The sequence below is a fragment of the Thermothelomyces heterothallicus genome (genome assembly GCF_042370625.1).
Source record: "Thermothelomyces heterothallicus CBS 202.75 unplaced genomic scaffold P884_scaffold_12, whole genome shotgun sequence".
Classification (NCBI taxonomy): domain Eukaryota; kingdom Fungi; phylum Ascomycota; class Sordariomycetes; order Sordariales; family Chaetomiaceae; genus Thermothelomyces; species Thermothelomyces heterothallicus.
The window spans coordinates 603,690-625,858 of record NW_027192573.1 but is presented as its reverse complement, the minus strand read 5'-3'; the positions used below and the strand labels follow the sequence as shown (position 1 = coordinate 625,858).

Here is a 22,169-nt window from a genome sequence, read left to right as displayed (position 1 = left end):
CCAATCAATCTCTTTTACTGTCTATAGAATGTGTCCTCCCAATGGGCCGCAAATTGTGTGTCCAAATACCTCGCTCGCTCGCTCGCTCGCTAGAAGTGTCCCTGCGATGTCAGCTCCCGCGGCCGTTCGTCTGTCAACCTAGGGGTCGTTGTTTGTGGACTACTCGCTGGTCGACGGGCGAGCTAAGTATCCGACAATTTGCGGTGCCTCCATGGGCAATCTGGGAAATGCGGCCCGCCATTGGGGAGGATCGCGCGTTATCGCGAATCGCGTGGCACTCTGCCTGGGCTTCGTTACAGCGATCTCCTCGATTCAGGAATCTGGGATTGCTCAAGTGGAAGTGGGCCACAAAGCGGCACTGGCTGACTGGAAGGTTCTGAGTATTGTGGGGCTGCATCCGTGCATTTGGTGCCAAGATTCGACATTATCTTCAATCCCGAAAAGGTCGACCCAAAAAAACGTTAAGGACGAGAACAAGGCAAAAAAGTTTTATTTGCAGGTTTGCGACAAGAACAGCGACACACGCTGGGAGTTGTCGCGGGGCATGCCCATCATAGATAATCGCATCAGCTGGACGAGATGAGCACGAGCATCCTTCCTAGGGCGGGCCTCCCGGTCCGGCACCTCTCGCCCACGCAAATATGTCGTCGCCAGCGACTGAGACCGTTCGCCCGCCGGTCCGCATCCGCGCCTACCGTCGCCTACTCCGTCGTGTCGAGAGCCTCTTCCAGGCCATCGCCGAAATCGAGGCCTCAGTCGCCAATCTCTTGCCCTAGGGTCGGTCCCCCGAGCCCAGCTCCCGCCTCTCCCGCAGCTGCTCACACCGGACAGCAGGCCTCCTTCCACACGACGCGGCCCCTGCTCGCTACACCGCGCGACCCGTACGGCGTCCTGGGCGTCAGCAAAAACGCATCGGCCGCCGAGATCAAGAAGGCCTACTATGGCCTGGCGAAGAAGTACCACCCAGACACGAACAAGGACCCAACCGCCAAGGACAAGTTCGCCGAGATCCAGTCCGCCTACGAGATCCTGTCCGACCCGAAGAAGAGGGAACAGTTTGATCAATTTGGTGCCGCCGGGTTCGGTCCCAGTAGCGGCCCCAGCCCGGGGGGCGGGAGTCCCTTCGGAGGCGGACACCCCTTCAGCGGGTTCGGCGGCTCGGGCGGCTTCGGTGCCAACATCAACTTCGACGACATCTTCTCGGCATTCACTGGCGGCGCGCATCCGTTTGGCGGACGCGCCGGCCGCGGCGGCGGGCCGTTCCAGACTGAAATCATGGAGGGCGAGGACGTAGAGGTGCAGGTGACGGTGTCGTTCATGGAGGCGGCCAAGGGTACGAGCAAAACCATCACCACGCTGCCGCTCGTGACGTGCAGGACGTGCTCCGGCAGTGGCTTGAAGCAGGGCACCAAGCGGTCCCAGTGCGGGGCGTGTAACGGGACAGGCACTCGCGTGCACTTCGTATCCGGCGGCTTCCAGATGGCCAGCACGTGCTCGGCCTGCGGCGGCAGCGGCTCCTCGATCCCGCGTGGCTCCGAGTGCCGATCCTGCCAGGGCGACGGCGTGGTTCGCGAGCGCAAGACGATCACGGTTGACATTCCGGCCGGTATCGAGGACGGCATGCGGCTGCGCGTCAACGGGGCAGGCGACGCACCGCCCACAGGCCGGGCCGCCAGCGAGAACGTGCGCGCCACCAACGGTGACCTCTATGTCTTCGTCAAGGTCGCGCGCGACCCTCAGTTCACCCGCCAGGGTTCCGATATCCTGTACACTGCCACCATCCCGTTCACGACGGCCGTCCTCGGCGGCGAGGTGACCATCCCGACGCTCGACGGCGACGCCAGGGTCCGCGTCAGCACGGGCACCAACACGGGCGACAAGCTGACGCTCGCCGGCAAGGGCATGCCCAAGCTCAACGGCCGGCGCGGGCGGATGGGCGATCTCAAGGTCGAGTTCCGCGTCGCGATGCCCAAATATCTCACGTCCAACCAGCGGGCTCTCGTCGAGATGCTCGCGGACGAGATGGGCGACAAGTCCGCGAAGCGGATCATGAACCTGCATAAGAAGTGAGATCTCCCCTCTCTCCCCCCCCCCCCCTTCTGAAAACAATCCCGGTCTGTCCCTCGCCCGCTTCCGCACAACCAAAAGGCGCGTCTCTAACGCCAGTGCCTCCGCCGTACTAGGTCGCACGACGACAATGATCCCGACGCGCACAAGAACGAGGGCTTCCTCAAGTCCCTCTGGCACAACCTCACGAACCACCCGGCCCACCAGCAAAATCCCGAAGACGGCACCACCAAAAAGCCCGACGACGGCGAGGCCAAGAAATGATCCAAGCGGGGGCCCCCCACCTCCCTTCCTCCCACCTTCCCAAACCCCCCTCGGGCGTCTGTCTCATCAGTGAGACAATAAGGCGAATTGTCGATTGAGAAGAGGAAGATAAGGACGGCGGCGGCGACGAGGCGACGCCGAATATGTGTAACTGGCATCAAAACGGTCCATGTACAAGTACTCTTTTCCCCTCCCATCTCCACACCATACTTCGCGACCTCATCATCACCTGAAAGGCCAAGCGAGGCCGAGTCAAAACGAGGTACTCCCTAATTTGTGCAAGCAGATACGTACGACCTAGATAAGGCTACCACTCCCACCATTACAAGGGGCAGGATTCGGTTCCATCATTCTATGCTTTGAATGCATCAGGCGGTGTTTGAAAGGAGGGCGTGTTTCTTGGTTACACGGGTCATGTACTGATATATACTCGGTTTTAGAGAAGCGTGGGATGTGTGTGTACTGTATGTAGTTAACAAGACGGGTGTAGAATAACTCTTGGGACTCCGAATCAAGACCGCTCAGGCCAAAATATACACCTTCTCTTCTCTCCCACAACTCAGTCAACCCCTATCATTATTTCCGAGTTTGCTGCATTGACCCTACACCGGGGTCTGCAAGTTACCGCGCTATCATGTGTCTGTCTGAAGAGCAAGCAAACACCACGCGCAATGTCTCCATCAGACGTCGAGTTGGAACAAGAGACTTTAGCGCTATGAGGCACCCTGAAGTCATTCCATTCTCACTAAACCATGTAGCTTCAATTGAGCAAATTACAACGCCGAGACATCCAAAATGCAGGTCATTAGGCCGCTCATCCCAAATGCAAAACATGTTCGTAACATCCCATGCTCCCCCCTCTCGGCATCTTTCCTTTGGGACCCTTGCAAAGTAGCTCACTCAGCCTTCCATCCCGGCTCTCCGTTTTTCCCGAACCTCTTCTCGTCGTCCCTCGCGTCGTTCTTCTCCTGCTCCTCGTCCTCCTTTTCTGCTTTACTTTCTTCCCTCTCCTTGCTCTTGTCTTCCTGGGTTTTGAAATACCGAGCCAATTCGCGCAGTGTATCCTCCAGCAAGTCATCCTTGCTGTCTTCCAAGGTGAGACTGAGCCTGAAACTTGAGCTTGGTTTATGACTCCCACACCTCTCCGGGGCCGGCTTCATTAGAACCCCCCGTTTGCGGCCCTCGGACAAACTTCGCATTCTGACCTCTTTCGATTTCTCTCGTATTCTAGGTTTCATAATACGGTGTCGCGATCCTTCTGATTTTGCTCGTCCCTTAACACCCTCAATGAAAGCCTTCCCCGGGAGCGGCCCGGTTGAGCCCCTTAAGCCATCTGTCTCAGGGGCTGTCAAGTTTTGCAGCGTCAAGTTCGAAGGGTTAGTCAGGCCAGGTAAATTGCCCTTAGCCTTACCTTTCTTGATGCTTCTCCATTCCATGCCAAAGGCACAGAACAGTGACGCGAATGCCAAGCACATGGATGTCAAGAAGATGTGTCGTATTGCGTCGTTGTAGCCATTGATGACCTGGACGGCATCCTCTGGTTGGACGATTTGCGAGAGCTTCGTCGCGCCTTCGCTCACGAGAAGCTTAGGGTCGAAATTTTGGAGGTTGGATAGTTCTGAAACCAGGATGTTGGTGAGAATCGATTGCCCTACTGACGTAAATACTGCCCCGCCGAGCTGCTGGACAAAGAAATTGATGGCGATGCCTGTGCTGATGTCCTCCCTGGGCAGGACCGTCTGGATTGCGAGAGCCGATGTCTGCATGCCAAATCCCAGACCGAAGCCCGAGAGGAACTGGAATGCGACCCAGTGAGCTGTCGGGCTGTTGCGGTTTAATGTGCTCAAGAGACCCTCGCCGACGGACATAATGGTAGGCGAGACCAACATCGATGGGACGTAGTAGCCAATCTTTTGTGTGATCCCCCCGGCCGCGATACTCGAGGCGACAAGGCTCAGCACAAGGGGGAGCGTGTAAATGCCCGACTTCATCGGGTCGACCTGCTTGACAGTTTGAACTGAGGTTCAGTCAGAATTATGCAAGACGGCCATCGACGAAGGTGCTGAACTGACACCAAATTGGTACGTAGTAGACAAGCATTAGCATGGAACCTGCCAGGAAGAAAGTGAAGCCAGTACCAAAGGCGACGGTTCGTTGCATGATAACCCTCGGGGGAACTGACGCCGTATCAGGCATCAGGATTTGGACGGCAATAAATACCACTGTGCAAGCCGCGAAGAGGCTGAGTAGCAGAACGACGCGCCAGTTGCTCCACGCATACGTGGAACCACCCCATTGAAAGGCAATGAAGAGGCAGACAACACCAGGTAGAAAGAACACTATGCCCAGGGGATCCAGTCGTTTGAGGTGAGTTTTGTAGGTGACCGGTTCGTGCTTCTCCTTGGGCGGGTTCCAGTAGACGAACATGAAGACCAAGACCACAGCACCAATTGGGAGGTTGATGTAGAAGCACCATCGCCAAGTGACCTTGCCGGTGAAACCGCCGCCAATCAAGGGCCCCATAACCGAAGCGATACCGAAAACCATGCCAAAAAACCCTTGGAACGCTGGCCTGCGGTGTAATGGTATCATCGAGATCATAATCAAGAGGCAGCCGGAAAAGATGCCAGCTGAGCCGAGACCGGCAACGGCACGGCCGATGATGAATGCCGTCGAATTCGGTGCCGCTCCGCATATCGCCGATCCCATCTCAAAGACTATGATGCTCAAAAGGAAGGCCCTGTAGAATGTATGCTCATTTACATTGCTGCACTGTATAGGGAATGCGACAGTGACGTACCATTTCATGTCGTAGAATTTGTAGATGCGGCCAAAAAGCAGCTGGGCACATGCCGTCGTCAACATGTACGAAGAGCCATACCAGCCAATATCTCCCAGAGCTTGGAACTCATCCGAGATGCGAGGAACCGCTGTGGCAATAATTGTACGGTCGAGGGCGACAAGAAAAAGCGCGAGAAAGCTAGACAGCAGTGTCAACCAGAAGCGTATGCTCTTTGGCTGGAACATCTCGTCCTCGTTGGGTCTTGGTAGGGGGTGAGAAGGCGCAATTTTCTCGCTGTCGCCTGGCTCGATTTGTGCGTGATTCTCAAAGGATTGGGTTGACGTGCTGCTGCTAGTAGACGCCAGAGATTGCGATTCGGTGGCCATGTTGGCAACATCCAGGCTGGGCCCGCGACGTCCGCGAGGGGATTAATGAGTGGAGCGAAGGACTGTTAATACAGCAGACTAACTCGACAGACTAGACTTAAGGGGAACAGGGAAAAGAGGAGTTGAAAAAAAAATGATGAGGATGATTTATGAATTCGATATTAGCGACTTGTCTAGGCAAGAAAATGCATCTGCCGCGTGAAGCAAGAACCAAAAAGCCTGAGCTTAGGTCCGATGACCTAGTTCATGTCCTCTTGCAGGGGGGATGGTGCGATGGGATGACGAGAAAGCCACAAAATTGAGCAAAACAAACTGATTATTTCTGCGAAACCCCCGGTATCTGATGCTATACGGCAGCTGCGGCCTATTATACGCCATGGACCTGGTGAGCCTGAGCTGCCATAACCCTCAGGCTAACATCTACAATTCATCGAGGAGTTTAGCGCGGACCAAACAATACGGAATTCCTCAAAAAAATCGTGCCGGACTGGAAGTTTTCGGCCATGCTTGATCCTTCTCCTGATAATCCGCGACTTTGTCTTTGACGATGGTGGTGGCCATCAACCTGGCGATGTGTATTTGGCTGGCGGTTCCCCAATTTAGTCCGATGAACCCACGTTCCGTGGTGTAAGTGGAAGCACAAAAAACAGAAAGAGCTAACAAGGCGGACCCTGCTAAATGCCGTGCACCTGGTCCGAGCTCCTTCTCTTTTTGTGTAAAAGCCTCCAATCCTGGTCGATCGTCCTCGGCCTGTCCTGCGCTCGGTCCCGAACCTGACCCCGTCATTGTGGAGCTGCCACCCATTCAATGCTGCCGATCCGTCGGCAGCTGTAGCGAGACGTGTGTGCGCATGCACAGGCCTTTGGTCCTGGCGCTCTCTGACCAAGCACCCGCGGGCGGCTTTGTTCAATTCCGTCTCAAATGCAGGCCTTCTGGCCCTCCATGTTTCTGGGCATTCCTGCCTTTCCTGACATGCCGGAGGTGGCTAAAGAGGGGAAATGGAGGGCTGCCGAACAAGGCACAGTACCTTATCTATCAGGCAAGGCGAAGCTGGGTGCTCGAGCGGCTCTGAGGGCGCTTGCTCCTGCCGGCAGTAGTTTCAACTCCGTTCTTGCTGGTTCTTGCCGAAGGTCAGTCTCGATTGTTAGCATCTTGTCGAGAACTCGACGGCGTGTGCGTCAATCACTGAGTTCTGTCAGTTGGGTGCTTTTTGGCTACTCGTGACTGCCTTCCGCCCCTGTCAGCTCGAGCGTCGCATCTTTTGTGACGCCCTCCGCTCCTCCTGCTGCGGCTTCGCCGGTGGTTGCTAGTGTTCATGCGCTTGCGCATTCCTCCCGATCTCTGGTGAGGAACCCCGCGCTTCGAGACCTGCATCTGTCGCATCCTTTGGCTTGATCCCGAATGCTTGTAGGTCCCCATAGCGGCTGTCACGCACACACCCGTTCCTTCGTTGCGCCCCACGCCTTTAACCGATGGTCAGACGCTGACCCCGCCGGTATCGTCGGTGCATTATCGCAGCGCCTGTGACCCTGCAGCCGTCGACCGGCCTGTACGGGGACCCTAGCGGCTCTCGAGCGACATCACTCTGCAGGTCGGATTGAAAAGGGCATCTCGGGCCGGGCTAGGCCAAGGCACCGCCATTCCCGACTTGGTGGAGGCGGCGAATCCCATTGCTTGGGATCCACGGGGCTGGAATTGCTGGGCCCCTCCTTCGGACCCGAACGGCGTGCTCGCATATCCAGCAGACGGCCAAGCGCTGTTAGACGCCAGGCTAGAGCCTACATAGTCGGACATACCTTATGCCATGGCCTCCGAGCAGCCTCTCGTTGAACCGCCGCCGCAGCCGCCGCCGCCGTCGCCTCCGCGGGCCCCCGTGCCCGAGCCGGCGGCGATAAAGCTGACGCGCGGCCACTCGTGCGTGCTCTGTCAGCAGCGAAAGGTCCGCTGCGACAAGCAAAAGCCGTGTGCCAACTGCGTCAAAGCCCAGGTTGAGTGCCGCGTGGTCCCCCCGCAACCGCCCCGGCGCAGGAAGAAGAAGCCGCATGAGCGAGACCTCATCGAGCGCCTCCGGAAATATGAATCCTTGCTGGCCCAACATGGTGTCAAGTTCGAACCCATCGCCCACGAGCTCAGGCCATCTGACCACGCGGACGATGTTGCCGACCTTGAGCAGGATCTCAGCGGGCTCAAGACGTCCCCGTCGAGCGTCGCCGACCATGTATCGCCGGACCAGGGTCACGACAAGTCAGTTCCTCGTTTCGCGTGCTGTTGCTGCTCTTAATTATCAAACTAGCCTAACCCGTCTCTTCTCTTCAGACAAAGATGGGCTTCCACTATCAGCGAGGTAAGCCATCGTTTTTTTTCCTGTCGATATTCGCCATATTGCTATCATAGCCTCGCCGCGTATACTACCATTTTGCTCCAGCATGCTTTTTTCTCCTTGGCGGCTTCTCATTGTCTTGATACCATCTTCAAGATCCCCCCTTTGCTCAGGCTTCCCCAAGACACCAGACTGCTGCTGCAGACTTGCCCACATATTGCTCTGTCCTGACTGACGTTGTTTAGTACCGAGGAGACGCGGATGATGACTTCTCCGATGAGGAACAAGAGGGCCGGACAATACACAATGCCTACGACACCATGTTCGAGAACAGCGACGGTTTTCCGTTCGTTGTTGGTGGATCAGTGGCTAGCGTGACTTCCGCCCACCCCTCGCCAATCCAGATCTTCCAGTTATGGCAGTTTTATATCAGCAATGTCAACCCTCTACTCAAGATCACGCATACGCCGACGTTGCAGGCTCAGATCATCAGTGCCAGCGCTAACCCAGCCACGATTTCCCGACCTCTCGAGGTCCTCATGTTTGCCATTTACTTCGCCGCCGTAACCTCCCTGAGCGAAGACGAGGTCCACAGCACGTTTGGCGAAGACAAGGCTATCCTCTTAGGGAAGTACCACAACGCGACCCAGCAGGCGCTTATCAACGCCGGCTTCATGCGCTCCTCCGACTTGATGGTGCTGCAGGCATTTTTCCTGTATCTGGTAACTTATTCTTGCCCAATCCCACCATACGCAAACTCCTCTGGCAAGTTGACTAACACGTCTCTAGCTGTGTGCTCGCCCATATGTTGACCCCCGGTCCATGTTCTGCCTTCTCGGCATGGTATTTAGGATAGCCACCCGCTTAGGCCTCTACCGAGATGGATCCCAGTCAGGCTTGTCACCGTTTGAGGCGGAACAGCGGAGGAGGCTGTGGTGGCAGATCGTCGTCTTTGACAAGCGCATTGCAGAAATCACCGGGTCGACAGTGACGGCCCTCTCATCTTGCGCCTGCGACACAAGATTGCCACTCAACATCAACGATGCCGATCTGAACGTCCATGCCAAAGGGCAGCCAGGCCCGTACCCCGGACCAACCGAGATGATTTTCTGCCTGACTCGCATAGAGCTCACCGTGGCTGCGTCGCCTGATAGTATCCGGCGGACCATCACCACCCCCGGAGGTCGGCCGTTATACCAACCCATGGTGCATTTCGAGCCCTCCCCCTCTTCCCCCGACGTGGTGTCACACGTGGCCAACCAAAACCTGCCGGACAACCTTGCCCAATTCTGCGCTTATGTGGAAAGCGTGTACCTCAAGCAATGCGATCCCAAGATTCCGCTCCACTGCTTTACCCTTCTCATGACACGTCAAGCGCTGTGCAAGCTGCGCATCATTGATTTCCTCTGCAGGACGGCCAATGCGAACCACGTCGACCAAGGCGAGCGCGACAGCTATTTCATGGAAGCCCTCCGCATGGTTGAATATGACAACGCCCTTCAGAGCTCGGATATGCTGCAGGGCTTTCGATGGTACACGTACGCCCACTTCCCCCTGCCTGCCTACCTGTGCCTAGTCGCAGAACTCCGGCACCGAACCACGGGCGAGCTCTGCGAGCGTGCCTGGAACGTCATGATCGAGAACCACGAGCGGCGCGGCCTGCTGCGGCGCCTCAACAGTAACCCCTTGCACATCGCCTTTGGTCACTATTTCGTTAAGGCTTGGGATGCTCGCGAAGCCGCAGAGCTGCATCTGGGCCGTTCGCTACCCACGCCAAAGGTTGTTACGCTGCTGAGGGCAACGCTGGCCAAGACGAGGCGGCCGACTTCGGCGCCTAATCGAGAGCCCAATCCTATGACGATGGGAACGCCGAGCGGGAGCCAGCAAGTTCCCGTCCAGCCCGCGATGCCCCCCCGATCGACCGATTCACCGGGGATGGCATCTGTTGGTGAAATGCATACGGTTCCGGGAGGCATGCCGTCGACTGGGATGTACCACAGCAAGCCGATGCCACATTCCACCACGGCGACGTCGACTACGTCGACGACGACAACGCCGCCAATGGCTGGGATGGGCGCCGGCTACACCATGATGATGGATGACTCGATGTATCCGGGATACGACAACGTGGCGCCTATGTATGCTGCGCCGGCGTCAATGCAGGACCCGGAGCTAGGCGGTGGCATGGATTGGGATTATCTTGTTCAGATCACGTCGTTGAGCGGCTTCAACCCTGCAGGTAGCAGCTACTACGTTCAGCAGGGCACAGGGACTTAGCAAACGAATACACGAGAGATCCAAGGAAGGGGGCTCGGGGGCGGTTTGGCCGAATGGGGCAGGATTGTGGGTTTGTAGTTGACGGCGTTAGCGGGCCCCAAACGATCGAAAACCTACGGGTACTTGGAATCCAGGCGCTGGCGTCTTTCTTCTTTAGACCTATCCGGATATTTGGAAAGAGTGTGCCATGTCTCGTCTTATCTTGACGCTGGGGGATCTCTTCTCTTCTCTTTTGACCGGGTTTGGTTTCCTCTTTCCCTCAGGCGATATCACTCCATTTCTCTTCTGATCAAGACCCTCGTTGCTGCGGGGAGGCTCTGCCTGATATGGCTGGAGCACATTTTCTCATAGCAATTCAGGATGACCGTTGAATGCGAGGTTTGATCAAGCCATTTGCTATTATCAAACAAGGTCGTTGCCGTGCTGACGCAGCGACACGAACGTGATCATTCTTGGCCCGTCTCCTCTCACCTATTTTTGAATTCGGTTCCCTCTCGCAAGGGGCGTTATCCGTCGTATGGGATCAGTCCATCCTCGGGAGCTGAAACCGAGCATTGTGTTGAGGGATACGAGGTTCGGCATTTCGGGATTATGCAACTGCACTCTGAGGCGCGAGACACGGCAACGTGGGGTTACACCGCTTCTTGTCGGCGTGTTCCCCATAGCCATTCTGTGGCTTGGTCACGATGGCTGTCGGATGTTTGGGAGATTTTTTTTTTTTTTTCTCTCTGGATCGTCTGGTCTTCCGGAAAGTCGGGGAGGGGCGATTTGGGACGCCTTCTCGCTCTTCCGTACAAAAGAAATACAGGCATGTCGCAGCGGGCAGCTTCTTTGTCGGTCCAATCTCGGATGATTAAGCCGTTCTTCTCGTTGACTCGGTGGACGGGTAAGATTTTGGGCGGCGCGGTTGATCCTCTCCTGGCTGTTCTGGATAATGATTTGATATGAGGCTTAGAGTTCTAGCGGGGTGCCGGTAGGTTAAGGCTTGTCTTCTGCGCGAATGGCTCTATGGATAACTAACGGAGGTCAGTGTATCTAGGAACATCTGCTTACCCTTGCCTCGAGGCCAGTCATACCTCTTCCATCTGCTTTCCCCCCCTTACGGGCAACGGCCCCTTGAAAAGCCGGTGGGTCTTTCGAAGTCGATGTGCGCTATCCCGCAACATAGCTCTATAGCGTTTCAGCTGAGCTTATCGAGAGGTCTCACAGAAGTTCAAACCAAGCAGCGATTGCCTACATCGTGATACCGGTACAGTTGGGCTCTTTGCTCTCGTGTCCCCCTATGATGGAGCTGAAATTGTATTGTAAGGGGGTGCCCATCTGCCACGCTTCCAGTACCTTGCCGATTCCGGTCATTGGGAGAAGGGAAACTCCTGATGGCGGAGGAGAGGACGGTGTCCCTTATCAGAGCACCGTCGCATCAGCCTAGCTCGAATTCGGGTGTTTTGACAGGCTCACAATATAACCCAACAAAAGGAGTGGGAAGTAGAGCTCGAAGCGCACCATGAAGACCCGCACGCCCTGGCCCAAACCTCAAGCCCAACAAGATCGCGATATCAAGCAAGCCAAATCCACTGAAGAAAAGTTCAAAGCATGCCTGTCGTGGCAAAGGATCCCGCATCCCTCTCCCCTCCCGGTTCATTTCCCTGTCCCAGCCAGCCTTTGAATGTCCCGCCCAAGCACCACCGAACGCCGACCACAGCCCAGTTCAGATTAAAACGATATAGCCACCCACGCTTTTGTAACCGAGAAGAGATGATGAGAAATGAATACCGTGACCTTGACCGTGACCCCGATCGTTAACCCATACCAAGCCAGCTGAGCTATTGGAAACGCGAAGCCAAAAACCAACGTACTGTCGCTCTTTGGTCGCCGTCTATCTAGTCATACAGGGCAGAGTTTGTGATCGCCTCCGCCGTTGTCCCATCAGCTGCCGCCGCCTTCGGCGGGCTTCTCCGGTATTGGGGAGCCAGCTGATGCACCGCCATCTGCGCTTGCGGCCGACTTGGGTTCGTCTGCGCTCGAGACAGGCTTCAGTAACGCCGTCGCTACGGACGGCCGGGCAGCTGCAGCCTTGTTCATCCTGCTCTTGTAGTCGCTAAGGCTGAGTTTCTTCTTGACAGGGCTCGGGCTCGAGCTCGGCGCCACGCCGCTGACAGACGGCGGCGGGAATCCGCTCGCAAAGCTTGTTACCGAGAACGGCGATTGGGCCGGTCTAGGTCCGGCCGAATCAACTGTTGATGCTGGAGAAGCAACAGAGGCCGGCGTTGCGAAAGCCGGGAACGGGGGCATTTCTACTCGAAGGTCGAGCGACTTGGTTTTGGCCAGGCTACTACTGGCCGAACCATCTCCCCCGGCAGCGCTGTCAGTTTGGGAAACGAGTCGTGCATCCGCCATCGGAAGGTCTTTCGGCTCGCCAATCGAAGCATCGGTAGCCAAACCTTTCTCCGCGTCTCTGGTCGAGGCGGGGGACGACAAAGGCGCATCTTGATCGCCATGGCTCTCTCCACTCATGGCTGAGAGTGGGCTCTCTACGGCGCGGCGTTTGGCGCGCTCTTCCTCCTCAAGGCGGACCTGGTGCCAGTTCTCCAACATCCGTTTCCTTAAGCACCAGCCCACCCTCCTCTTCGGAGTTGCCGTGTCGCCTGTGTCGTGAGAATCCGTCTGCACCGCGGCATCGCAATACTTCAATCGCGGCGCGGCCGAGCTAGGACGAGAGCGAGCGGGCGCCGGTGTATTCCTGGACGTCGGGTTTCTGCGGGCATGGCCAAGATGGGTGGGGCTCACGCCGCTGGGTGACCCAGACTTGCCCCTCGGGGTTCCAGTTCCGGCATCAACGTAGCCGCGGTCTGTGAACCCCGTGGGAAGATTGGGGGTATTGGTCGCAGAGGAAGCCTTTGATGCCTTTGCTTGTGAATTGTGGGTTCCATCGGAAGCACGTTTCCTCTTGCGATGTGGTTGCTGTTGTTGCTGTTGCTGCTGTTCCATACGACGGAAAGTGTCCTCAACCATCGCCACTTTTCTCTTGTCTCGGTCTGTGGGTTCGGTCAATATGCCGAGCATATCGAACGACCCCTGGCGCGCCGTTGGAGTCATGTCGCGGCTGGGCGGTTTGCTTCGCGAGGAGGAGGACACAGACCTCCGGTCGTGCTCGGGAATGTCTTCCAAGCGCCCTTCGCTAGCGGCCCGACTGTTGGTTGCATGCCCTGTGCTCGTGGGGGAGATGGCGTGCTGCTGCGCTTTAGGCTTGCGTTTCTTGCTCTTGGAGGCATTCGCACGCGCCTGAGCCTTGGCCAAGTAGTTCCGATGGAACCGCGCAAACGCACATTCGGGACCTAGATTGCACGCGCAACCTCCATGCTCGGAGAGTATGGAGCGGGCCCAGCCACCGTACTTGAGATAATCCTCCTCGGTGATGTTCTGTTCGGTATTGTCTCCGTTGATGTCATCGGCCAGGCCAAGCAATTGGAAGGCGCGTGTCTTCTCCGCTGTCGGGAACCCGTTGTCCCAGGAAATCGTGATCTGCTCCTTCGCCGCAATCGGCCGATCGCTCACCAGCCAGAAATGGTACTCGCTACCGGCCGATATGTATGTCTCGAGGACCGCATTTGGTTTGCAGCTTCGCCGAACAAACCGAGCCGCGGACCCTTCCTTCCTGGTGTCGATGTACAGCGGCAGGTCAGGGTGGAAGAGGACAAATGGAAGCGGCGCGGTCAGTTCGGCCCAGCGATTCTGGGGATCGGCGCAGTAGAGAGCCTGGAAACCTATTTGGCCATTGACTTCGATGAGGGGGACGTCCTTCTCAATTGCCGAGGGGGCTTTGAGACACCGCCACTGAACAACAGTATTTGGAGCAATGACCTGCTGGTTTTGCTCCACCTCAGGCGTGACCTTGATCGCATCGATGTTGGGAGGGAGTTCTCGGAAGACGTCCTCGTACGAGACACCAGTCTCGCTCCGCATTTTTTCCTCGTCGCGCAGCCATGCCGACATCGTATTGGAGATCCTCAAATCCGCGAAGCTGTTGGTATTGACGATCTGGTAATCCTGGTCGTTGTAAAGCGACAAAAACCCTGACGAGAAATTGTGAGGCTCGAAACCGTCGAGAAGATCGGGCGGTGTTGTCGCAGGACTCAAAGGATGGCTATGTGCGGCCTTTGCATTCCCGTGCGAAGGGCTGCGCTTGGCGCCCAGAGAACTGACTGATTGGCTTGACTTGTGTGAACTCTTTGTCTTCTTCGCGGGATGGAGGTTGTCCTGTGGGCTGGTGTGCTTGAGCGCTTCAGATGACCCGTGGTTAACACCATTAGTTTGGAGCTCCGACGGTTTCTGTTTCTTCTTATGGCTCTTGGACGGAGGTCGCTTTGTTTTTCTGTCAGCCGCCGCTTCTACAATTGGGACAGCGGTTCTCGCCCTCTGGCGAGCGATCGCTTGTTGGCGGTCGAGGGATCGCGGCTCGCACTCGGCGCATGAGTGCGCAAAGTTTGGACGCAGGGCATCTTCGACATTGTCGGGGTAGTAGCACTCAATGTGCTGCCACGTCTCGCACGTCTCGCAGAAGATCGTATTTCCGTCATCGTCAGGAAAGTCGCAAATACACTTGATTGTGTATGGCTCCTCTTCTACCGTTTCTTGCTTTCGAGGGACATCTCGAACTGAAACGTTACTCGCAGGCGAGAAAGCGGACTGACTGGGAAGCGCGATCGGCGTCGACAGCGGCGGCAACTTGTCTGTCATAATCTTAACAAAAGTCTCGCGGCGGCCCAATGGCGAATGAATTGTGTGGATGATTTATCTCTCCGGTTGGAAGGGCATGCTTGTCGCGCGTCTCGACGCGATGCAGGAAGGCGTGTGCTTCGGAAACACCAGCGGAGACAGCACTTTCGTCTCCAGGTCGATCGGTCTTGTCGCGCAGTCCCGCACTCCAGCCGTAGCAAGGCTGCTCGTGTCGGACTTAAAAGGCTCGGTCGCGAGGCCACGGGTGTTTGCGGAAAGGTGTGTCGCGACAGAGATCGAAGGCGGCTAGGATGACAAAATGTACGGACTCGGTCTCTGTGTGACTCTGTCTATCTCACCGGGTGTTGCGATGGGAGAGCAAATGTTGCTGTTGTAGGATCTAGCGTGGCGACCGTGACGGCAGGCTCGGCTCGAGATGGGGAAGGTGGACGGATTGACGAGAGTGACAGATGCGCCTCGAGGACAAAGGAACCCGACTCGAGCGAGATCGAGTTGCTCAGTACGGGATTGAATATCCGGGCTGAACCTCGGAAAAAGGCGAGGGCGGCGACGGATGGGTGACGCGGAAAAATGGGAATTGAAACAAAGAGAGGCAGAGTTTGAAGGAGGAGGGTCAGAGTGTGGAAAGCGCAAGAGAGGGGGGCCCACACGGGCAGATGAGAAGACGGGCGTGCAGCGCGGAGCAGCGTTCAGTCCCGTCCTAGGCAAGCCCAGAGCGGGCTGCGGCTTGGGACCGACCGGGGTGTCGCTCAGAGGAAAACGGAGCGAGCGCGAGCACGGACCAATCAGAGCATGCTTTGCACTGCAAAGCATGGCTGCGGATCTTGGGGGGGAAGGAAGGGAGCGGCTGCCGGACGGTGCAAGCTTTTGCACCGCGGCTTCCTCTGTCCCGGCGAGCTTTCTCAAGGCAGCGCGGGCGTCAGTGTGAGGAGAAAATTGATGAGCAGCAGGGAACCGCCCACTGGGCGCGGCGACCGAACTTGGAAAGTCGTGCGCAGGTTCAGGGTGCTCCGCTGTGGGTAGGTTGGGTGTTGCGTAGTGTAGCCTGAGGCATTACACTAAGCCCGGAACGGAGCAAGGGCGGAGAAGGGATTCGAGGTGTACAAAGGAGGTACTTGTGTACGGTGGCCACCCGTACACTAACGGCGATTGGCTGGTGCGCAAAAGGCACGTTGCCTGGATCCCAAGGCAACAGAAGAGCGGAGCGTTCAGCGAATGATGGCGAGCGAGAAGGATGAGTTTTTGTGGCAAAGTTGGCCGTCAGGAGAATCTTGAACGTTCAAGCCTGGTTAGCGAACTGTGAATGAGAAGATGGACAAACCGAAGAAAACAGTCATCCGAAACAGGTTTCTCGACTCAAAAATGGGAACGGAGTGGGCCAGAGGCCGAACAAACTCGGGATTCATTGTGCGCGGAAGTCTCGGAAAAAATTAAGTGCGTTGCCTGCGGGAAGAAGCAAAGGTTGGTTGGGTTCAAAATGGGAAACAGAGAGCGCCCAAGGAATGACGAAGACGGAGCAACAGAAGAAAAAAGAGGCCCCTGATGGATGGCGACCTGGCTGGCTGCAGTTTCTTCGGCACTGCGCAGCAGGCCACGGGAAAATTGAGAAATTGAGCGGGGCTTAGCCGATGGACACCGTGCCAAGAAGGACCAGATCATGTAACGCGGCCCTTGCTTGCTCCCCGGAGCACCATCAAATTACAAAATAGACCTCCGCCGAGTTTTGCAAAATGACCCATGCAAATGGCAGCTAAAAGAGGCCTCTTACGGTTCCATGATTCGAGTCCAGGTGAACCCGTTGCACAAGCACTATGCTTGTGTAGAGCCTTATTTTTGGTGAGAGCGATGTGGCCTCGAGACGTTTTCACGGGAGCGTCACAGTTTTGGAATGCCGCCACTACGACACAATGCTTACTTAACTCTCTGCCTGTTTACAACGTACATACCTCGAAGACAACAAGCTTGTGATTGTTGTGCCGCCCGTTGCCCTGCGAGGTGTTATCGCGTTCCGTGCGGAGCACGAAATCGTGCACTGCTCCGTACCGAGTAGTGTACATGAATCCGTGGATCGGCACTAACACAACCAGGGCAAGCGGACAACAACTTGCCAAGAAACTCTCCCTCGGTTTGTTTGCGGGATGTCTCGTCATATCAGATAGAATACTCTTTCTCTGCGAACAGCCTTGTCGTGTCTCTGTCCCGTCATTATCAGTGGCTAGCCTCTCCTCGGGCTCCGCGTAGGTACTTTCTAAGCTCTCAAGTGCCGATTCAGTCACCTAAGTTAACCTACACTAAATCGAGCAAGGGATGGGTGGATGATCTGTGCAGCCCCTCGGTGGGCAGCCGGGAGCGGTGTACGGAGGTATGTATAGAGCACTGGGAAGCAATTAGCTGCTTCTTTCTCTCAGTTTACGACAAGCTTGATGACGATGCGGCAAATGGTGGCGGATGCGAGCACGAGCACACAATGGAAGAGCGAGCGATGATTACCTAAGTCGGCACCTACCGGGGTGAGGTACACTAATCCGTACATAGTAGTGTACAGAGTGAGAGTAGTGAACGAACAATAGTGTAGATGAGGTACGGATATACTTTGTATAACGTTATCGTTATCGGTCTCTAACTATTACAAGTATGTCCTTGCCTCTGCTTCGAGGTCCCACTGCCGCACGGCGGCCGCATCCCCAGTGTTTCAATGCTGGGCACAGCTGGCTTGTGCTTCAAGCTGGCTTCGGAACCTCTGAAATCTGACTCAACATTCACGGTGGTTGGCGGATTGGACCAAAATGACCCACTTAAGTTCACATGATAGGTCCCATTTGACCAATCGCCGCTGGGTTCTGCGAATCAGGACCGTGTGCCTCCCAATGACGTGAGGTTGGGGCTGCGACGGCTCCTGGCAACCGCTGCAAGTTAGCACTGCCGCCTTGCAGTGTCTCACCGTTGTCGCCGGCAAAACTCTGTCCACTACGGATCACATCAGACGGCTTCCAGAGCGGTGCTCGAAGAAGCTGAACCACCTGAATCCGATTCTCCAAACGGGGCACGAACAGGAACCGCTGTAGTTGCTCCTCTTCTCGTCAATCGCTGACGCCCCAACCTCGAATCTCTTCTACTTCCCCGCAAGGTCCACCGATAAGCGGTCGAGATGAGGCCCTCCTCGTTCCTGGTCGCCCTCGCAGCGAGCGCCAGCGCCCGCGCCCTCATTCCCCGCGAAGACCAGGTTGCGGTCACATTTGGCAATCTCGACGTGCCCGGGCAGAATCCGCTGAAGTTCTGTGATGCCGACCGTGCCACAGATCTTGTTACGATTGAGGAGGTCATCCTGACGCCAAACCCGCCCGAAGCGTATGTTGAGCCCGACATACCGTTTGGCTGTTGTACGATGGGGAACTAATATTGGCTCTACGTCTTTCAGAGGCACGACCCTCGTAATCGAGGCCACTGGCACGGTGAAAGAGAGGATCCTCCAAGGCGCCTACGTGAACCTCGAGGTGAAATATGGCTATATCCGCCTGATCAACACCCAGGCAGACCTGTGCAAAGAAATCCAGAATGTCGACCTCGAGTGCCCGATTGAGAAGGGCAAGATTTCCATCACCAAGACCGTCGAGCTGCCGAAAGAGATTCCTCCAGTACGGCCACTCCCGATGTTGAGCGTTGTTGCAAAGCTTGGGGCTAACACACTCTCAGGGCAAATATACCGTACAGGCCGATGTCTACACTAAGGATAACGAGCATATCACCTGCTTGACCGCCACCGTGTTTTTCAACAGGAAGCCTCTTGGCGGAGTGTTCGACCTTTAGATCGCCGAGTTGCTGCTGCTTCAGGGTATTGCGGAATGTTGGTGGCGTAGCGTTCAACTGAACTTGGCATGCGTACATAAGTCGATGTTTGTGGGAGCAAAGGGTTGATAGGTTCGCCGGTCAGGAGTCTCGTTGGCTAATTCTCATATGCATCTGCCCCATAGCATATTGAAGGTACTGAGCTCCAGGCTCGCGAAAATGGGAGATGGAAGGTTACACCGATGCCATTTTCTCGACCCTCGTAATATGCTGACCCCTTCTCTCTAAACCCCATTGCCCTGTATTCCGCAACAAAGCTCGATTATTCGCCAAACAGGCGGCGGACTCGCCGCAGAACGCTATCCTTCTCCGGGTCGTAAGGGTGGTCCTTACTCGGGATCTCGAGAACGGCAGGAAATGCTTGAGTATAGGTATCAATCCGGTTCCGTATCCTGTCGGCAATCTGCAGCACAGGTCTCAGTACGCACTCCGATTCGGCGTCTGTTGCGGAGCGTCAAAGAGTGACTGACGTGTTGGTTGATCAGGACTATCCCGATGTCCTTCCTCTCCGTCGTAAACCTATCGAACGCCGCTTCGATCGCAGCGTTATCTGTCTTGGCATCGACGACCAGGAAATTCTTCTGGTTGTCTGGCGGTGCGGTGACATGCTAACGATGGATGGTTCAGACTCGAGATTCTAGAAGTTCAAGCAGTGATGGGTGTGGTACGTACGCCAATGCCTGCCAAGAGCAATCCCGTCACAGAGTCCTGTTCCCAGGCGCACCAGTTAGTCCACACTCTCAGCGGTTGCTTGTCTCTCTGGGAATCTACTTGCCTCGTCTCCGATCACAGCCAAGAACTGCCTGTCGCGGAAGTCGGCTTGGGACGCCATCGCTGTTATGGCAATTGAATGGCGGGGCGATGGGCAGATGGAGGCAGGACGAAAGGGCCACCGAGTCGAGATCCCGGATTAAGCAATGAATGTCAAAAATGCTCGGCGGGTTGTTTTGTTGTTCAGTCGTAGCGAAGATCTCGGTATCTCGAATCCGAAAGCAGGACTTCGGGGCCCCGTCCCGCCCGCGCTGAGCCGTTGAGGTGTGACGCCGTCCAGAGCTTCGCCCTGACCAACAGAACGGCCGGACCCACTGCGACCCCGCTGCCTGCTTGCCGCTGCCGACCCCTGTTACGGTAGTGTATGTCTCCGTTTTCAGCCCATCGCCGACCTTAACTTGTAGAAGGGTTGAAGTGGGGCCTGTTGCTGGTTCGATTCTTTCAAAAGTAACGGAGGCGTACTATGTAAACAATGAGAGAAAGTTTGCAACATTCAATAACTATAGTTCGATCGCCAACCTGGGCTGCGCATGCTGCGCTCCAACAAATGACATCGTAGCCGCAACACCTTGGCTGAGTCGGTCAACAGTCGGCTGCTCGTGGCATTTCTGGGCCGTCTTCGTGGCATCGCGAGGCCCAGGAGAGCAGCAAACGGAAATTTGCAGCGGCGCGCATTCGCAAGAAGTTCAGCCAGCGTGACCACGCGGAACAATCATGCCTCCACGACCACAGCGTCTTGTGCGGCGCCAGCCGCTCGGCCAGAGACTTCGCGCCATGCTCAATCCCATGGACTTTTACCTCTGGCTGTCCGAGGAGATACAGACTTTCGACTGGGACTCGAAAGCCTTCGGCACCCGATTCGGCCTGGCTGCCAATTTCGTTTTTCTGATCGCGAGAGCAAACGCAGGCAAGACACGCGATGCCGTTGATGACGTGTTTGGCGATGCGCCAGCTAATGGCTGGTTCACCCTTTTGGTAGTCTTGGACTCTTCCCTGTACGGACTTTGACGGCGTTCGGCTAACGTGACTCGACTTTGTGTAGGCCAACTTCCTCCAATGGACGCTGATTTCCATCTCGGTCCTGAACGCGTTCTACGCAATGACGCGATCCCGCCACTACCGACTTTTTGAGGTGAATGTCGAAGCAGCAGGACCGGGAACGCCATCGGCGCAACGCGTCCGCGTCGATTCTCCTCCGGCCTCATCGACCCCCCTGCGACTTATTCAGGAAGTCTTGAGACCCGAAACCGCCGAACAGCGGGCTCACCCCGACAAGACGCGTGACGTGTGGGAGATGAAGGTGTGGGATCCATACCCGGCGACGCTGCGAATGTTCTGCCTCTTCAGCCCTGGTCACATTCTCATCCACATGCTCTTCCTCCCGCTTCCGAACCTCGATCCGCGCCCGAGCGTTACGGTCTTCAAGTGCTTCCTTCTGCAGGTCATTCTCTCGGCGCAGTTGCTGCTCCTGCACTCGCGCTTCTCCCAGCAAAGCAAGGACACGGCTATTATACACAAGGAGGTCATGCACGAATATGACGTCAAATACGTCCATCCTCGGCTCCAGCCGGTGGTTCGCGAAGTCTCGACCCAGGTATCCATCAGTGATGAAAAGGTTGATCAAGAAGAAATCACGGTCGGCACACCGACAACAGTGATTCGGCGCTCTTTTCAGACACATCCGAATCCGAGCTATGCCCGCTACGTCAACTTGGACGCCGGGCAATCCACGCCAACCAGGACGACCATGTCACCCCAGCTAAGGCCAGCCACGCCGTCGAATCCCTTCAACCCCGCGGCCAAGCCAAGGACCTCCGTGCTGCCGTCTTTTGCTGCCCAGGTACAGCAGCAACGACAATCCTCTCTTCGAAATAGCCTCCCGTCTGTTGCATCCACAACAGACGCCAGCGACCCGCCTCCAGCCCCCTTTGCAGCCGCCAAACCCAGCGCCTCGGCCGGCACGAGCACCGGGGTGAACTTCAACGTGGCCGCAAACTCGGGCTACGGAGGTAGCATGGGCGTGTTTACGCACATGAACTCCCCGCTAAAGAAGGCGACCAGTCTCGGCGACACGAACGGCGGCTACCCGTCGCCGCGCAACAACCGCGAGATGGCGGCGCTCGAGCAGCGCGACCTGGCCGAGCGCATGGTCCGGCAGAGCAGCCCGTCCAAGGAGCACCGGCGCCCAACAGGCACGGGGACGGGAGCCGCCCAGCTAGAGCAGGGTCCGGGTCAGGGTCAGGCCCAGGATCAGGCCCAGGGCCAGAGCCAGGGCCGAAGTTTGAGCGCTAGTAGCTTTATGCATTCTCCGGAGAAGTTGGCTAGGGCAAGGGCGAACCGCTGGACGCAGGAGAGGTTTCCCACGAGATATGTTTGAAACAGTACGATACGGGCAGGGGAGTTCAGAAGCGTGCCAGCTGGTGGGCAAGCCTCGCTTGTCTGTCTGTACATACCATAGGCGGCTGATATCATAGTCGCTTCGGCGAAGGGTATCGGGAGGGGTGCATTGTGCTTCATATCGTAGCATTTTTGGGGGAGTTTTGGAGTTATAGTTCTGGAGTTCTCGGGCGGGATAAACATGTGGTTGCTCCCACCCGTTCTGGCCATGGTACTTTCGAATCTTCAAAGCATCCTTTACTTTCTGTGCTTGGCACACCCATCATCCGGTGATTGACATATCCATGACTGCGTGATTGGCCCCAACCTTACTGCGTACTTT

The 22,169-nt window shown here is 56.4% G+C and overlaps 9 protein-coding genes across 9 annotated transcripts; 6 read left to right on the top strand and 3 right to left on the bottom strand.

Annotated features, from left to right (window-relative positions):
- The first annotated feature begins 136 nt into the window (after window positions 1-136).
- P884DRAFT_260019 (uncharacterized protein) lies at window positions 137-673 on the top strand. Its single transcript, XM_069441397.1, has one exon. It carries the CDS (start codon window positions 212-214, stop codon window positions 581-583), a length of 372 nt encoding a protein of 123 aa, XP_069297340.1. The 5' UTR covers window positions 137-211; the 3' UTR covers window positions 584-673.
- On the top strand, window positions 489-2,642 carry P884DRAFT_25241 (uncharacterized protein). The gene is made up of 3 exons (XM_069440729.1): window positions 489-777; window positions 835-2,066; window positions 2,184-2,642. Exons 1-3 carry the CDS (start codon window positions 580-582, stop codon window positions 2,329-2,331), a joined length of 1,578 nt encoding a protein of 525 aa, XP_069297339.1. The 5' UTR covers window positions 489-579; the 3' UTR covers window positions 2,332-2,642.
- Window positions 2,643-3,615: 973 nt separating this feature from the next.
- P884DRAFT_201347 (major facilitator superfamily domain-containing protein) lies at window positions 3,616-5,499 on the bottom strand (the record flags this gene model as incomplete). Its single annotated transcript, XM_069438354.1, has 4 exons — window positions 3,616-3,668; window positions 3,743-4,348; window positions 4,404-5,071; window positions 5,132-5,499. The coding sequence occupies 4 exons, from the start codon at window positions 5,497-5,499 to the stop codon at window positions 3,616-3,618; spliced, it is 1,695 nt and encodes a 564-aa protein (XP_069297338.1).
- A 1,792-nt stretch (window positions 5,500-7,291) lies between these two features.
- Window positions 7,292-7,818, top strand: P884DRAFT_308119 (uncharacterized protein). The gene has a single exon (XM_069445147.1). The coding sequence runs from the start codon at window positions 7,304-7,306 to the stop codon at window positions 7,778-7,780; it is 477 nt and encodes a 158-aa protein (XP_069297337.1). The 5' UTR covers window positions 7,292-7,303; the 3' UTR covers window positions 7,781-7,818.
- Window positions 7,819-8,139: 321 nt separating this feature from the next.
- P884DRAFT_201407 (fungal-specific transcription factor domain-containing protein) lies at window positions 8,140-10,096 on the top strand (the record flags this gene model as incomplete). Its single annotated transcript, XM_069438358.1, has 2 exons — window positions 8,140-8,541; window positions 8,609-10,096. 2 exons carry the CDS (start codon window positions 8,140-8,142, stop codon window positions 10,094-10,096), a joined length of 1,890 nt encoding a protein of 629 aa, XP_069297336.1.
- A 1,926-nt stretch (window positions 10,097-12,022) lies between these two features.
- Window positions 12,023-14,833, bottom strand: P884DRAFT_300071 (uncharacterized protein; the record flags this gene model as incomplete). Its single annotated transcript, XM_069444734.1, has 1 exon — window positions 12,023-14,833. One exon carries the CDS (start codon window positions 14,831-14,833, stop codon window positions 12,023-12,025), a length of 2,811 nt encoding a protein of 936 aa, XP_069297335.1.
- A 2,859-nt stretch (window positions 14,834-17,692) lies between these two features.
- On the top strand, window positions 17,693-18,860 carry P884DRAFT_244109 (ML domain-containing protein). Its single transcript, XM_069440355.1, has 3 exons — window positions 17,693-18,181; window positions 18,252-18,468; window positions 18,527-18,860. The coding sequence occupies exons 1-3, from the start codon at window positions 17,982-17,984 to the stop codon at window positions 18,638-18,640; spliced, it is 531 nt and encodes a 176-aa protein (XP_069297334.1). The 5' UTR covers window positions 17,693-17,981; the 3' UTR covers window positions 18,641-18,860.
- Window positions 18,861-18,941: 81 nt separating this feature from the next.
- P884DRAFT_292356 (ATPase, V1 complex, subunit F) lies at window positions 18,942-19,704 on the bottom strand (the record flags this gene model as incomplete). The annotated part of the gene is made up of 4 exons (XM_069444159.1): window positions 19,455-19,704; window positions 19,352-19,387; window positions 19,150-19,287; window positions 18,942-19,082 (listed from the first exon to the last, which is right to left on the bottom strand). The coding sequence occupies exons 1-4, from the start codon at window positions 19,509-19,511 to the stop codon at window positions 18,942-18,944; spliced, it is 372 nt and encodes a 123-aa protein (XP_069297333.1). The 5' UTR covers window positions 19,512-19,704.
- Window positions 19,705-19,963: 259 nt separating this feature from the next.
- P884DRAFT_292355 (uncharacterized protein) lies at window positions 19,964-22,081 on the top strand. Its single transcript, XM_069444158.1, has 2 exons — window positions 19,964-20,425; window positions 20,493-22,081. Exons 1-2 carry the CDS (start codon window positions 20,165-20,167, stop codon window positions 21,825-21,827), a joined length of 1,596 nt encoding a protein of 531 aa, XP_069297332.1. The 5' UTR covers window positions 19,964-20,164; the 3' UTR covers window positions 21,828-22,081.
- Window positions 22,082-22,169: the final 88 nt, after the last annotated feature.

What these genes read in the sequence shown, in the direction of transcription:
- P884DRAFT_260019 (XM_069441397.1), top strand. Translation starts at nt 212, where the DNA reads ATGGGCAATCTGGGAAATGCGGCCCGCCATTGGGGAGGATCGCGCGTT.
- P884DRAFT_25241 (XM_069440729.1), top strand. Translation starts at nt 580, where the DNA reads ATGAGCACGAGCATCCTTCCTAGGGCGGGCCTCCCGGTCCGGCACCTC. An exon ending in CGCCAATCTCTTGCCCTAGG is followed by an intron (nt 778 to 834) that starts GTCGGTCCCCCG and finishes ACCGGACAGCAG; the next exon opens with GCCTCCTTCCACACGACGCG. An exon ending in ATCATGAACCTGCATAAGAA is followed by an intron (nt 2,067 to 2,183) that starts GTGAGATCTCCC and finishes CCGCCGTACTAG; the next exon opens with GTCGCACGACGACAATGATC.
- P884DRAFT_308119 (XM_069445147.1), top strand. Translation starts at nt 7,304, where the DNA reads ATGGCCTCCGAGCAGCCTCTCGTTGAACCGCCGCCGCAGCCGCCGCCG.
- P884DRAFT_244109 (XM_069440355.1), top strand. Translation starts at nt 17,982, where the DNA reads ATGAGGCCCTCCTCGTTCCTGGTCGCCCTCGCAGCGAGCGCCAGCGCC. An exon ending in ACGCCAAACCCGCCCGAAGC is followed by an intron (nt 18,182 to 18,251) that starts GTATGTTGAGCC and finishes TACGTCTTTCAG; the next exon opens with AGGCACGACCCTCGTAATCG. An exon ending in TGCCGAAAGAGATTCCTCCA is followed by an intron (nt 18,469 to 18,526) that starts GTACGGCCACTC and finishes ACACACTCTCAG; the next exon opens with GGCAAATATACCGTACAGGC.
- P884DRAFT_292355 (XM_069444158.1), top strand. Translation starts at nt 20,165, where the DNA reads ATGCCTCCACGACCACAGCGTCTTGTGCGGCGCCAGCCGCTCGGCCAG. An exon ending in ATGGCTGGTTCACCCTTTTG is followed by an intron (nt 20,426 to 20,492) that starts GTAGTCTTGGAC and finishes GACTTTGTGTAG; the next exon opens with GCCAACTTCCTCCAATGGAC.